Raw genomic sequence first — 15,565 nt, forward strand, 5'->3', positions numbered from 1 at the left:
AAGTCCAAAGCAGGGGTCAGATCCAGTGTCAAGCAAACACGACAAGATAAGGCACAGGGGACCAAGGCAAGGGAAGGCAAGACATGAAATAGACAACAGGCAGGGCAACTGGACTGGTATAGGCGAACCCCCACATCTAGTCCTAGTAAGAGCAAGTCCACCAGCTATCAGTATGGGCCTAGTAGGTACCTGCTAGGCTGCATCAACCACACCACAGCCCAAGGGCTCAAATTTGTGAGTTTGCTGAGACCTGGAGAACCAACCCTGGCTCTCTTAGGGTTGGTTCTAAAGGTCCAACAGCAGCTCTAACTAATTAAGCTAGATATTTCACTTAGATGCAGCTCCATCACTGCTCTCTACATTAATGGTGGGGGTGAAAGGGAAATAGAACCAAAAGGTCACTAAGAGCCAAGAGTAACAGATAAGTATGAGAAAAAAAAAAGTGTGAAACTTGCTGGGCAGACTGGATGGGCCGTTTGGTCTTCTTCTGCCGTCATTTCTATGTTTCTATATGACTAGCATTCTTCAAGGCCTGGTGGCACGACTGGAATACCTGTACTTTCATACAACTGTACTTGCACTGGTGTCTTCCTCTTCATCCTGCAAGACCAGTAATCTGTGGGGATTCTCATACTCATCAGCAGTTGGGGGCAGAGTGCAAAAGCTTCCTCTCTGATGTCACTACCATAAAGGTTAGCCCAGCAAAGAGAAAGTCAGTAGTCTCTGCCTCCAGCAGATGGGACGGAGCACAGACATTGCTGGTCCAGCAGTGTAAGAAGGGCCTTAGGGCAATAGCCTTCCCTAGGAGCCTGAGCTGGGGTGAGACCCTGCGGGATGACAGACTCCATAGGTCTGATCTTCGCTCCCCAGGACAACCAGTTTGGTCTCCTGGTTTCCCAACAAAGTTGCCGTTGAGTAAAAAAAAAAAGGGGGAGAAACAGCCCGGCCTTAACCATTGCTGCCTGCCCTAGGTATGAACAAGGGAAGCTAACCAATTTGGCAGTGCAATAATAATGGGAGATTTCAATTACCCCAATATTGACTGGGTAAACGTAACATCAGGACTTGCTAGAGACAAAGATCCTGGATGGAATAAATGACTGCTTCATGGAGCAATTGGTTCAGGAACCAATAAGAGAGGGAGCTATTTTAAATTTAATTCTTAGTGGAACGCAGGATTTGGTGAGAGAGGTAACGGTGGTGGGGCCACTTGGCAATAGTGATCATAACATGATCAAATTTAAACTAATAACTGGAAGGGGGACAATAGGTAAATCTACAGCTCTAACACTAAACTTTCAAAAAGGAAACTTTGATAAAATGAGGAAAATAGTTTGAAAAAAACTGAAAGGTGCAGCTGCAAAGGTTAAAAGTGTTCAACAGGCATGGACATTGTTTAAAAATACAATCCTAGAGGTGCAGTCCAGATGTACTCCACACATTAAGAAGGGTGGAAGGAAGGCAAAACGATTACCGTCATGGTTAAAAGGTGAGGTGAAAGAAGCTATTTTAGCCAAAAAAAAACATCCTTCAAAAATTGGAAGAAAGATCCATCTGAAGAAAATAGCATAAAACATAAGCATTGTCAAGTTAAGTGTAAAACACTGATAAGACAGACGAAGAGAGAATTTGAAATTAAGTTAGCCATAGAGACAAAACTCATAAAAGCATTTTTTTAATATATCCAAAGCAAGAAACCTTGAGGGAATCGTTCGGACCATTAGATGACGAGGGGTGAAAGGGGCTCTTAGGGAAGATAAGGCCATTGGGGAAAGACTAAATGAATTCTTTGCTTCCGTGTTTACTAATGAAAAAAAAAATCTTGACAGATGTCAAGTTAGGAAAAGGGAAGCTCAATTTACACATGCCCATGTTCCTAACCTGTGGAAAATGGACGCTTGGAAAAACTGAGTGTTCGTTTTCCTTGCCTACCCACAGCCACTTCTCCTGGGCGCTCGATGCCATGGACACACAATTTATCCATTGCTCATCCTTTTAGCACACCAGCTCATTTGAGTATTACATCCAGCACCCGAGAGAGATGTGCACGCATTCAAAAAACATGCATCCATGTTGGATATTGCATCTGCCTTTCCATTCGTAGGAAATCGCTAATGTCCTCATTTACATGGGATTTCCATGTGAGGGCACGAAGACCAACACACAGTTTTACCTGCAATTTTTCTGCAATAAGGTTTACCTGCTGGCCAGCACAACTCCGGGGAAAGCTGTTCTACTAAATGCATCTTTTGAATCAGCCCGTTGTTAGACAAGCTTTTCACAGCAAGTCCGAAATGTAGAGTCCAAAAAAACTCTTATCCACAACTCAGTGTGCTGGCTTTTATTTCTATACACTGTCACTGCTACCACAAGACTATCAGTTGCTTCAGGAAATTAATAACTTTGTATTTTTAGCTAACGTTTCCAAATAACATTCAAGACAGTTTACAGCATTATTAGTAATTCAAGTACAATAAGGTCCCTCACCAAAGCGATTGCACTCTAAGGGGGCCGATGAAATAAATATGCACGGAAAGCAAGCACTGAACAATCAGCACCGGCTTTCTTAACATGGCCCCCAGGCGCCCCCCTCGGGGTGCCATGCAATATTTAAATTAGGGGGTCACGTTAGCAAGGAGGTGCTAGGGTCGCTTGCGGCACCCCTAGCACCGTGCTAACGAGAACCGATCGGCATCAGCCATCCATCGGTTAGAAAAACCGATGCCAAGTTATTGCATAATGGGATTAGTTAGCGCCTATACAACCCACTTCCAACTGCAGGTTAATCAGTGCGCTCCGCTCCATACATTTGTACATGTGGTAACGCGTGTGACTTGCAGAAGATCACAATGAACGAGAACACCCTAAATCTCAAGGCCAGTTGTTTCTAGCTCCCTCGCCCTTATTTTTTTTTTTTTTTGGAATTAAAACAATCATTTCGCCCTTCCCAGCGCCACTCACTCACCGGTAACCAGGGGCATTCAATACAGCTACAAATCCCCACCAGGGCCGTTAGTTATCTCTCAGTTAACCCTCCGCCTCCCTACTACCAAAACAAACACTTTCAAATTTACCGCGTCCGCTCCAATACTCAACGGAAGCTACCGACACCGCGTATCCCTGCGCGCAGTCTCTACCCTACACTTTCCTTAGTCGAGAACTTCCATCTTCTCCACGAAATTTACAGGGCGACGCATTGTATTTATGTTTTTATAACTATTATTCATTTATTGTATGCTTTCTATTGCAGTCTGGAGGGACTTAATTCAGTGCGGAGGAATCTTTACTTTTCTCTCAGTCACTCGACCCTCCGAGCGAATCAGGGAGAACGAAACCCGAACAGACGAATTAGAGGAAAGAAATGGGGTCAGGTGATCAGCGTCACCCTAGCGTTGAGGGCGGGGAGAGTTGAGCGTCCTGTACGGAATGTAACGCCTTAGTCAAGCCTGACATTGGCTGTGCCCCTATTGACTCACGCGGGTTGTGGGCGTGCTTACTGGCGCGTTCCTTTCCCCTCCCCTCTCGGCTGTGATTGGTCGATGTCCTGTCGCGTTACTACCGGCCTCCCCTGGAGGTGCTGTGGGTGTGTTGCGGGGACGCCGGTGGTGAGGCCTGGGGTGGGGGGCGCAGGAGCCGGAGCTGGAGCTGGAGCTATGCGTAGAGTCACCTTGTTCGTGAATGGCAGTGCCAGGAACGGAAAGGTAGGTGGGTGAGGCGCGCTTTAGTACCTGGGCGGCACGGGACCGCATTGTCCACGCAGGGCCTTAATGTGGACTAAGCGCCCTGCCCGCAGCTCGTCTGCTACTTCAGTCTGGCTTGGCGCCTCCCAGCCAGCGGATGCGTTCTCTACCGCGCTGTCAGGCGTGAGCCATACTCTGCAGAGAGGCTTTCCCCCAGCCTCTTTTGGGAGGGGGAGCTCCGTTCTCCCTTTATAGTATTTGTAGTTACTCCATCAGGACTGTAAGTACCGGAATGTATCGGCTCCAAGGTGTGCCTGTGGAGCTGTGTCCCTTGCTAGCTCCACCTTTAGCTTCGATTAAAAACTTTTCTATTCTCCATGGTAGAATGCACGTTTTCTTCCTTTCCAGAGCATGTAAACTTCATCTTCAGCTAAAGAGAGAAAAGGCTCCAAAGGGCCAGATTCAAAAGTAACATCAGAATTATTTTTTTTTTTCACGGAAGCGGTGATGGATTCGTGAAACTGCTTCCCTGAGGAGGTAATGGAAGCAAAGAAACAAAAATCAGTATCAGATTTTAAGAACGTTTCAGATAAGTTCAGCGCATCCTTAATTCCAAAGAAGTGAAGCAAAAGCAGGCGATGAACTGGGCTTTCTGGCACTGCAGAATGAAGCAAATTGGATTGATTACATGGCCTTTATGGTCCTTATATGCCATTATGTTCTGTTATTGTTTCTTTTCTTGAAATGCCACATAACATTTCTGGGTGTGTCTGTTGGTGTCTCAGATGAATGCATGGAATCTACTTTTAGAGAAGTAAATATAAACGGAGGCCTGAGAATCTTTTAGCTGTTGTTACTATTAAAATAAGGAACACAAATCTCCAGTCAAATGATTTGTTCAGGTGTACAGAAAGTATCAGTTGGAGAGAAGTGGGATTTGGACCCTGGTTTTCCAGGTTTGTAGCCCACTTTTCTAATCATTAGGGTATTCTTATACTCTTTTTAAGTGATCTGGAGTATGTCAGCTTGTGAAATTTTCAGCCGGAGGGTGTGTTGACAGAGTTGTTAGCAAACATCATGGGACACCAGGGTGTGCTCTGCAAAAATAATAAGTTCATTTTTATGATAGGATTTAGCTATTGTATATCTAAATCTGTGTATAACCATGTAGTTTAACATGACAGTGTCATAAATTTGAATGTCAGGCGAGCCCGATGGCCTCAAAGTTGGTTTCCAGCCCCAATGAGCCAACTTACAGGCCGATACATAACAGTGCGCTCCGACGGAGTGCACTGTTAACCCGTGTCTGGATGCACATTTTTGACGCGCTAGCTTTACAGCTTATTCAGTAAGGGGTAATAGCGCTTCTAACGTGCGTCCAATCCCCCTGCAACTAATAGCGCCCACAATATGCAAATGTATGTTGATGGCCCTATTAGTTATTCCCGCGCGATACAGAAAGTAAAATGTGCAGCCAAGCCGCACATTTTACTTTCAGAAATTAGCGCCTACCCAAAGGTAGGCGTTAATTTCTCTCGGCACCGGGAAAGTGTACGGAAAAGCAGTAAAAACTGGCGATATTAAGTCGGAGGTCTCAAAAGTTAAAAATCGGCTCGCAGGTTGAAAACCGGACGCTCAGTTTTGCCGGTGTCCAGTTTCTGAACCTGTGGTTGTCAGCGGGTTTGAGAACCGATGCCGGCAAAATTGAGCATCGGCTGTCAAACCCGCTGACAGCTGCCGCTCCTGTCCAAAAAGAGGCGCTAGGGAATAATTTTTTTTTTCTGAATTGCGCGCACAGGAGAGTGGCCTGGGCGCTCTCCCGCGATTTTTACTGTATCGGCCTGCTAGTGCATCACAATGACAAAACGACCCTTGTGCAGGCCTCAATTTTGCCGTTCTGATATCTTGGCCTGCCATGTATGGGGATGACAACTAAATTTCATATGGAGGACGAGATGGTGCAAATGTGTACTCATTCAATCAGAGCTGAATTTTTTTCCAGCAAGAGTACCAGTTTCTTTGAGTTCATGTTGAATCATTTCCTAATTCACTAGCCCAGGAGCAATTTTATGGAGTCCCAAATACACATTTCATGGTTCACCCATAAAAACCTTAGCAGAAGGGCATGGAAAACCATGAAATATAACCCTCCATTACTTCAAGTACAATCGTACAAGTGAGTTTTTAAAAGTGTTTTATGTGCAAAAGTAACATGTTTGTAAAATAGCATATATGTACATACATTGAGAGAATGCATATGTATTCAAATTCACGCATACATTTTACCAGAGTAAAAAAGGAGCAGTCTAAGGGTGTTTCTGCTGGGCTTCAGAAGTACGCAGAGTAGTTGTAAATTTGTAAGAGCTACATATTTTATTTATTTACAGTCTTATATTCCACAGCTTCTATGGAATATACATTATCAAACTTGTTTGTATGCTTTTATATCTGCTAATTGACCCACACAAGTGGAATCAAACTTGTATGTTTGCAGTTTTTAGGTGAAAGATTTGGGCAAAGTGTCATCTTAAGAATGCCTATGCTGTACTGTAGATAGGTTTGAAAGTTGGCTCTTGGGTTGTATGCTGTCTTGGGCAGGAGCTTACCAGTTGTATATTATTGTAGTTCACCTTGAGCTCTGTTTTGGAAAAGCAAACAATCTGAAAAATGCAAATTCATAAGAGGGTTAACAAGAACCCATATGAGTTGGGTTTTTTTTGGTGGTTTTTTTTTTTTGTTTTTAATTTATGTATAAATTTACAATCTTACAAAGTTAGTCAATACAACTACTCTATGGATAACAGAGAAAAAGAAACATTATATATCAAATCTCAATAGCAAAGAAAAAGCTTATTCTCCTCTTCCATTAAAATAAGCAACTAGGAAGGGGAGAACACCGGAAACGAGGGAGAAATAAAGGAAAAAAAAAAAGAAAAGAGCTATTACATGATTTTACCTGCCATCAACTTACTGTACATCTCTGGTAGGCTCAATTTGGGATTCAATAATCCAATTTATGGAATCTAAAAAAGATTGTAAATGCTCTGGAGCAAAAAAACCATAACAATCCCGGTTATACTTAAGATATTTGCAGGGATACCTTAATAAAGAAGCACCCAAAGCCAAAACTTCAAATCTCAAATTCAAAAACTTTTTTTCTCCTTTCCTGGGTGGATCTAGCTAAATTCCCAAAAATTTCTTACCAACTGTCCTAGGAAATTGACATTTAAATTATGAAAATACATCCTCCTAACAATACTTAAATCTGATTCAGAGAAAAAAAGTTACTAAAAGAGTTAATCGTTCAGAAATTTCAACATTGTAATTTTCAAGAAAATTAGATTATTTATTTATTTATTTATATAATTTATATACCGGAGGTTCCTGTATAATATACATATCACCCCGGTTTACAAGGAACAGTAACTATTGCTACATTTAGCGGTTTACATAGAACAGAATTAGGAAAAACGTTTTTACAATTGAACAAATGAAGTAAGCAAGTTTTTCCATTGAACAAACGAAGTGAACAAGTTTTAACATATAACAAAAACTAATCAAAGTAAGCAAATAGTGTATAATATTAGACCGTTAATAAACATGCAGTTAAATAAATCAATAAATAACATGGCATGTGGGAGTGAAAATAAATAAATCAATAAATAACATGGCATGTGGGAGTGAAAATACTTTTCTTCCTGATCATTGGCTCAAGGGGAAAGCTTGTTTGAACAACCAAGTCTTAAGTTTCTTTTTAAATGTAGTGTGGCATGGTTCTAGACGCAGGTCTGGAGGGAGAGAGTTCCAAAGTGAAGGGCCCGCTGTGGATAGTGCACGTTTCCTCAGAGCGGATTTCGCCGGTTGTGTGATTAGTCTGTTCTGATAAGCGCTTCTGGTTGGTTTCACGGATGAGTGTAGTTGAATTTGAAATGTTAAGTTGAGAGGTGTGATGTTGTGTAAGGCCTTATGTATCATCATTAAAGACTTGAACTGGATCCTGTATTTAATCGGAAGCCAGTGGAGGTGGTGGAGGATTGGGGTGATATGATCTCTTTTTTTGGCATTTGAGAGAATTCTTGCGGAGGCGTTCAGGACCATCTGAAGTGGTTTGGTGGTGCATGCTGGTAGGCCTAGGAGGAGAGAGTTACAGTAATCCAGCTTTGGGAGTATGATGGCTTGTAAAACCATGCGGAAGTCTCTGTAAAGGAGGAGTGGTTTGAGTTTCTTTATTGTTTGAAGTTTAAAGAAACATTCTTTTGTTGTGTTGTTGACGAATTTGTTGAGACTGAGTCTGCTGTCTATGATGACTCCCAGGTCTCTAACTTGTTGCGTGGTGGAGAGCCCTGCGGTGTCCGGATGTTGGTTAGTGTTAGAATGTGAGGAGGGGGTATAGTTTTTCGGTGCTATAATGAGGATTTCGGTTTTGTTTTTGTTTAGAACCAAGTTGAGGCTGGTGAGTAGATTGTTGATAGCTGACAGACATTTATTCCAGAATGATATGGCTTTGTGTAGGGAATCTTCTATAGGGATGAGGATTTGAATATCATCCGCGTATAGGTAATGCCTTAGTTTAAGGTTAGTGAGTAGTTGACAGAGCGGAAGCAGATAAATATTGAAAAGAGTCGGAGAGAGTGATGATCCTTGCGGTACCCCCCTCTTGGATTCGATGGTGTGGGACTCTTTGTTATTTATCTTGACCTTGTATGATCTGTTCTCCAAAAATGATTTGAACCAGTTAAGAGCTGCTCCTGTAATGCCGATGTCTATTAGGCGTTGCAGGAGGTACGTGTGGTTTACGGTATCAAATGCTGATGAGAGATCCAGGAGAGCGAGGAGGCAAGGTTGGCCCTTTTCTAGGTTGAAGATGATAGTGTCTGATAATGATGTTAATAGCGATTCGGTATTCATAGACTTACGAAAGCCAAATTGGTTTGAGGTGAGGATATTGTTTTCGTCAAGAAATTCTGTAAGTTGTTTGTTGACAACTTTCTCCATAACTTTGGCAATCATAGGGAGGTTTGCTATGGGTCTAAAGTTAGCTGGGTCTGAGGTGGGCAAGTTGGGTTTTTTTGAGAAGCGGTTTGAGAATGGCTAACTTAAGTTGGTTCGGGACATGTCCTTGGGTGAGAGAGCAGTTAATGATATCTGCTAAAGGTTTGGCTATGGTGTTGGTGATCAGACTCAGTTTGTTGGATGGAATATGGTCTGATGGATGGGAGGATGGTTTTATCTTCTTGAGGATATTCTCTATTTCTAATGTGGATGTGGGCTCAAAAGTGTTGAGTATTGTTAGTGAGGTGTTAAGTTGTTGGACGGTTGGTTGCGATGGTTGTTGATCTATTGGGAGTAGTGGTTGTAAACCAAATACGTGGTTTGGATGTGTAGATGGTCCCTTGAGGGGGGCTAGGAGTGAGGTGATTTTGTTGTCAAAGAAGTCTGCCAGCTCGTTCGCTTTATTTAGTGCTTGATCGTCTGGAATGGTAGTCGCCGGGGGTTTTGTGAGGGATGATACATAGGAGAAAAGAGCTCTTGAATCGAAAATGAGGTGGTGGATTTTTTTGGAGAAGAATATTCTCTTTATTGTGTTGATTCTGTATGAATTAAGGCATGATTTGTAGATGAGGAGGGTGGTTGAAGATGGATTTTTTCGCCAATTTTGTTCCTTGCATCTCAACTCGTGTTTATGTTTTTTTTAGCTCCGGTGTGAACCAGGGTCTCCTGTTGTCTTTGTTTGGATTGATAGATTTAGTTGTCATGGGGCATATTTGATCTGCAACCTTTTTAGTGATGTTGGTCCATGATGAAGTTGCTGAGTTTGCGTCGGAGAGGTCTAGGTGCTCTAGTTCCTTAGCAAGGTGTTCACTGAATTGGTCTCCTGAGCACTGTTTCCTGAACGATATAGTTATTGGTTGAGTGGATTGTGGTGGAAGTTCTTTTATTTTTAACACCGATGATATGATTCGGTGGTCTGACCACGGTATCGGAGTGCAAGTTGGAGTGGTGTGGGTTGTGATTCCTTCATTTATGAAGATAAGGTCCAGCGTATGGCCTGCTTTGTGAGTTGGTTCAGTCACTATTTGTCTGAAACCCATATTGTTGAGAGAGGAGAGAAGAGTTTTACAGTTGGTAGAATGAGGTTGGATATCTACGTGCAGATTAAAATCTCCCAAAAGGATGGTAGGTTTACTGGAATTTAGGTGTTTTGCTGTAAGCTCTATGATATAGGATGGGTCTGCTTCCAGTAATCCGGGGGGAGCATAAATTAGGCCGATCGTCAGATGTTTTGAGTTGAATAGGGCAAATTCAATCTTTGATATGATATTGGAAGTCTGCAATGTCAGACCCAGCGTTTTTTTGGCTGCAAGGAGAAGTCCACCTCCTCTTTTTTTGGGTCTGGGAATAGAGAGAACATCGTAATCCTGGATGGGAAGCTGATTTATTAGAGCAGTGTCAGAGGGTTTTAACCAGGTTTCTGTGATAGCACAGATATCAGGTTTTGTATCGGATAGGTAGTCGTTGAATATATGACTTTTCTTAGAGATCGATTGCGCATTAACAATGTGAGTGAGAAGAGAGTTAGTCCAAGGAATTGAGTGACCGGTTGTCAGCAAGATGGGCCTGAGCCTCTGTTGACGATTGTGATGGGGGGGGGGGGGTAGGGGGCTTTGGTGTTCTCCATTTGGGATTGTGGATGATGGGAATTGTGAGGGAGTGCATGTTAGGATGTAGGTGGTTGAAGTGGAAGACTGAAGAAATCTTACGGTCAGAAGGAGTGCAAGGCGAATGCAGTCGGATGAGTGCTGGACGAATGCGGTTTGAAGAATGCTGGGCGGATGTAGTTAGAAGCGTGCTGGGTGAATGATGAGTGTATGTTGGGCGAGTGCAGTCCGGAGAATGATGGGCGAATGTTGAGTGACTGCAGAACCTGATGGTATTGGGCGGACGTTTAATGGGATCTATAAAGTTCCTCTGAGGAGTCTGCTGGCAAATTATGGTAATTCCACGAGCTTTCGTTGTGAGGATGGCTTGGATTGCGCAGATCTGGAGCTTGGAGTCTTGGGAGCCACTGCCTGTGTGTGGTTTGCAAGATCTTTGCAGGTAGCTAGGTAGATTAGACATACTTAAGGAAATAGGAGAATTTTGAGACCTTTGTGAACTAGCAGGAAGAAAATAAACTCTATTAAACGCAGGGACATTCTCCTCAGAAATATGTAGAATGTCAATAAGATATTTCCTGAGAGTCATTCTAAGTAGTTAACTTTCCGAAGGTGGTGGGTAAAGAAAATGAAGATTCAGGTGTGTCTCCTGATTCTCCAGGTATTCCATACGTCTTGAAAGGGACATCTGTTCTTTAACCACAGAGAGATTAAGAGAACAAGCTTCTTGGGCCTCCTTTTCCAACTTAGAGATTCTATTACCATGTTCCTTAGGCTGTTCCCCATGTATTTGAAAATTCCCTTGACGTTTTTGTGACAACAACGAAACATTAGTAGGGCATTCTGATATTAATTTCCCAGGGTAAGACATTAAATCCCAACGCGAGTCAAGCGTCACCACTGTGGGTTTAGGAGACTCATCAATAAGCCGCAACATTATTGAACTCAGGAACAAAACCAAGTTCTGGGCCACTGAAACCAGACCAACCTCATTTGAAGGCACTCCAGAGCCAGATGGAAAATCTCCACGCTGATCCTGTGCTGACTTACTTGAGGCTCTGATATTCCCGCTAGACACCATCACTGCCTGGGCTCCCTCCACAGCAAACATGGCGGTGACATCATCACCCGGCATCACATGCAGCCTGCTTAGGTCAGCGTGTCGCTCTGACGGTGGGAGTCTGAGGTCCAGGGGGCTCAATAATGTCTCACCTAGTAATCCGAGCATTCCCTTGTGGTCACAACAGCAGTGCTGTTAGTCACGAACAAGGTGATAAGCGGCTGGGCAAAAGAGCAAGTAGACTCTGAGGGGAAAGATGCAAACTCTTCCCTTCCTCTTAAGAGACATAATGAGGAAAAAAAGTCCAAAGGTAATCAAAAAGGGCAGACAGACCTGCATCGTGACTAATTCATCCCACCATTGGGCATACCCCAACCATTTGAGGCTTTTCATGTTGGCCAAACCCCAAAATGATTTCTAATCGTGTTGTGTTTGTATTTCTTATGTAGGAAAAAGAATTAAAGCAGCAACAAGAGCTGTATTCTTCAAACTATTACATACATTTTGGCTCATTTCAGTATTGCTACTAGCATACACAGCACTGGACAAGATACACATAAGAGTCCTTGCTCTGTGGAGCTTAGTCTAGTACAGCGATTCTCAACCGGTGTGTTGTGACACACCAGGTCGCCAAGCACCGGCAGGTGTGTCACGGCTCCTGGTGTCCTACTGCCCTGGTTGTGCTTCCCCGTTCCCTGCCCCCGCGGGCCAATAGCAAGTCTTCTCCATTCTTCCTGCCCCCGCATAGGCCAAGCGGAAGCCTCCTCCCTTCTACCTGCCAGTGGGAGTAGGAAGAAGGTAGGAAGCTTCTGATTGGCTGGTGAAGCAGGAAGAAGAGACATAGTATAGGTGGGGGGGTTGGGAGGAGTGGCAGTGTCAAAGCGAGGCCGCCACGGGAGCTGATCCCCATTGCGGTGAAGAGGAAACCCGACTCCGATGAAGCAAGGCCACCACGAGAGCTCATCCCCATGGTGGCGAAGAGGAAGCCTGACACTGGCCAAGCAAGGCCGCCAAGGGGATGGGATCCTGTGGTGGCGAAAAAGAAGTCCCGCTTGAAGTAAAGCTGCTGCGGAACTGGAGCCCATCCCTGCAGCGAAGGAAGAAGAGGTTTGGCGGTGAGGCCCGGTGCATGCATGTGAGAATGGGAGCCTGGGTATGAATGGGTGCCTGGGTGAGGGCTGGTGTGTGTGCTAGTGTGAATAGGTGTGAATGGGTGTGTGGGTGTGAATGGGTGCGAGAGCATTTGTGTGTGATTTTGAGCTTGTATATAAGAGAGAGCATGTGTGTGATTGAGAGAGAGACTGGTCAGGAAGATGACTGGTGTGTGCATGAGTGACTGGTTGAGGGCCCTAAGAGGATCATGAGGACAGAGTTTCAGCAGCCGCTGCTGCTTCTGGTTAGTACTTTTGGCTTGCAAGAGAAAGGAGTAGGAGAGTTTCTGGAAAGGGTAAGTAAAGGTGGCTTTTTAAGCTTATTTTTCTTGATTGCCATTTTAATTATTGGGTATTATGTAATCTGTTTTGAAATATTTAATTGGTATTTGGGCAATTTTTATTTATTTATTTGTTGAGTTTTATATACCGTCATTCGGTAGAGCCATCATAACGGTTTACAAAAAATATACATTTTTCTTAGCAGTTGTGTAACAGTAAAAAACAATTTGAACAATATCAGAAATAAGCATATCAAGTCCAGAGAGCATTATTAGGTTGGAAGAGGAGGGTATGCAGTTCAGGGCGACCTTTCGTTACTCCCAGACCAGGGCAACCTTTCGTTACTTGTAAACCGGATTGATTTGTATTGCATACAGGAATTCCGGTATATAAAAATTAAAAATAAATAAATAAATAAGGGTGAAGAGAATGTATTAAGAGGTTTATAACTGAGAGTTTTAAATAATTTTTATGAGTTTTTAATTGTTGGATGTTATTCTGTTCAACAGCTGTTTTGAAACATTAATTAGTATAGTTTTACAATTATTTCTGTGTTGGACTGTATAGCAGCTTGGCTTGTTCTGTTTTCCTAATAGGAAGTATATTTATTTATTTGGTGCTTTTTTATACCGGCATTCATGATAAAATCATATCATGTCGGTTTACAGGGAACCAGGGTACAATAACCTTAAACATTAACATAGTGAAGAGAAGCAAAAGTTACAATGAAACAGGGGTAATGGAACTGGGGGAAGAAGACAAAGCATAAAGTAACTCAAAGACAAAAAACAATTATCTGCAGTGTGCTGAATGTTCAGTAATGATAGCCATGGCGAATCAGTGAATTTAGGGAAAGGCTTGTTTAAATAACAAGTCTTTAAGCCTTTTTCTAAATGTCAACAGGCAGGGTTCTTGTCTGAGCTCAGGGGGAATAGCATTCCAAATGGTTGGTCCCGCTGTAGAGAAGGCCCATTCTCTGTAGGCTAGATGATGGGTGGATTTGGTTGGGGGGGGCGTGCAGGGATCCTCTGTAGGCTTCGCTGATAGGTCTAGACAAGGTGTGTAGACTGAGTGGGAGTTGAAGGTTAAGAGGGGCTTGGTTATAGATGGTTTTGTGGATGATGGTAGCCAGTGTAGATTTTTGAGGATGGGAGAAAAGTGGTCTCTTCTGCAAGAGTTTGTGAGGATTCTGGCCGCCGCGTTTTGTAGCATTTGAAGTGGTTTAATGGAAGAGGCGCGGGGAGACCTAGCAAAATGGAGTTGCAGTAGTCTATCTTGGAGAATAGAACGGCTTGGAGGACAGTTCTGAAGTCTTGAAAGTGTAGAAGTGGTTTAATTCTTTTTAGTACCTGCAGTTTATAGAAGCCGTCCTTGGTTGTGTGGTTGAATGTTTTTAAATTCAGACGATTGTCGATTAATACTCCCAAGGTCTTTTGCTTGGGTGACAAAGGTGTTAGTGAGTGATCTTTGAGTGGTATCACTGTCGTCTGGGGAGATGAGGAGTTCAGTCTTAGCTGAATTGAATATCAGGTTTAGGTTAGTGAGGAGGAGGAGGTTGATCTCTTGGAGGCAGTTTTTCCAGTACTTGAGTGTTTTTGTAATGGATTTTGTTATGAGGATCAGGATTTGTACGTCGTCAGCATACAGGAAGTGTTTTAGTTTTAGGTTAGTTAGCAGCTGGCACATGGGAAGGAGGTATATATTGAAGAGAGTGGGGGACAAGGAGGAACCCTGAGGAACTCCTAGTGAGGAATTGATGCGAGGGGACTCTTTATTGTTGATTCTGACTTTATAGCCTCTGTTACTGAGGAATGATTTGAACCATCTGAAGGCAGTTCCTGTTGTTCTGATGTCAAGGGCCTGGTTTAATATTTGTAGTGTTGCCTTTTCATAGATAGGGTTGTTATGTGTTCCATAATGCAGGTGTAACTTTGTGCAGATTAGTTTCTGTGCATTATTGCAGATCCTGGGACTGTGTTAGGTGCTATATTTCTCTTTCCATTTCTCCAGGTTTGCACTGCATGCAGTGTGGCTTTTTTTGGTTTTCCATTCCAGTTTGTCTCCATATTTATAATTTGTGGTCTTTCTGTACTTGGTGAAGGTAGGTTCTGTGTGTGTGCCCAATGTGAGATATTTTACTAACATGTAGGCAATTGTATCATTCTTATTTGTTGTGTTTTCTCAATAGGATATGCATTAGTAGTAAATTACTGTCTTTTCATAAGGAAGGCTATTGTACCTAGTAGTAAAGGGAGCTTGTTTTGCTTTTACTGAAATGTCACCAGAACCAGAATATCTTTTTTGTATGGTGAGTTGTATGGGTAATGACCTAGTTCTGTTCTGACCCATTTTGGGGGTCGAGGGGATTCCCGTGGATGCAGAGTGTATGTTTACATATAGTCCCGTGACTGTCACATGTTTAGTATGTTATGCATGTAAGAACCATCTGTCAGGTGTGTCCTGGCCGAAAAAAGGGTGAGACCCATTGGTCTAGTTGTTGAGACACAGACAAGACAAAAAGGTATCAGAACATTTCATTATAGTAGCCATGATTAAAAGTAACAAGGCTATCATTGTCCTGTCAGAAACGGTGGTTCTTCTCAGAGACAGTCAGGAGTGACAAATATTTTCATTTGTAAATAGGGTTGCTAACCGTCCAATTTTGGACAGGACAGCCAGGTTTTCAGGCATTCTGTACAGTATCCAGTCAAAAGTACCGACTGAACATTAAATGTC

The 15,565-nt window shown here is 43.0% G+C and overlaps 2 protein-coding genes across 11 annotated transcripts in view; one reads left to right on the top strand and one right to left on the bottom strand.

Annotated features, from left to right (window-relative positions):
* CDCA2 (cell division cycle associated 2) overlaps positions 1–3,155 on the bottom strand; it is a 272,763-nt gene extending 269,608 nt beyond the window's left edge. For 6 of the 7 annotated variants that reach the window (XR_003857078.1, XM_029604097.1, XM_029604096.1 and 3 more), the window contains exon 1: positions 2,966–3,050. The gene's annotated coding sequence lies outside the window, so the exon portion shown is untranslated. Of the gene's footprint in view, positions 1–2,965; positions 3,051–3,074 lie in introns of those variants that run through there. The other variant, XM_029604094.1, reaches the window with a different exon arrangement.
* A 299-nt stretch (positions 3,156–3,454) lies between these two features.
* The window catches only part of KCTD9 (potassium channel tetramerization domain containing 9), a 78,830-nt gene continuing 66,719 nt past the window's right edge, over positions 3,455–15,565 (top strand). For 2 of the 4 annotated variants that reach the window (XM_029604103.1, XM_029604104.1), the window contains exon 1: positions 3,456–3,701. In XM_029604103.1, coding sequence (XP_029459963.1) covers positions 3,540–3,701 — 162 coding nt within the window. In that variant the 5' untranslated portion in view covers positions 3,456–3,539. Of the gene's footprint in view, positions 3,702–15,565 lie in introns of all 4 variants that reach the window. The other 2 variants (XM_029604100.1, XM_029604102.1) reach the window with 2 other exon arrangements.

Source organism: Rhinatrema bivittatum, chromosome 5 (genome assembly GCF_901001135.1).
Source record: "Rhinatrema bivittatum chromosome 5, aRhiBiv1.1, whole genome shotgun sequence".
Taxonomy (NCBI): Eukaryota; Metazoa; Chordata; class Amphibia; order Gymnophiona; family Rhinatrematidae; genus Rhinatrema; species Rhinatrema bivittatum.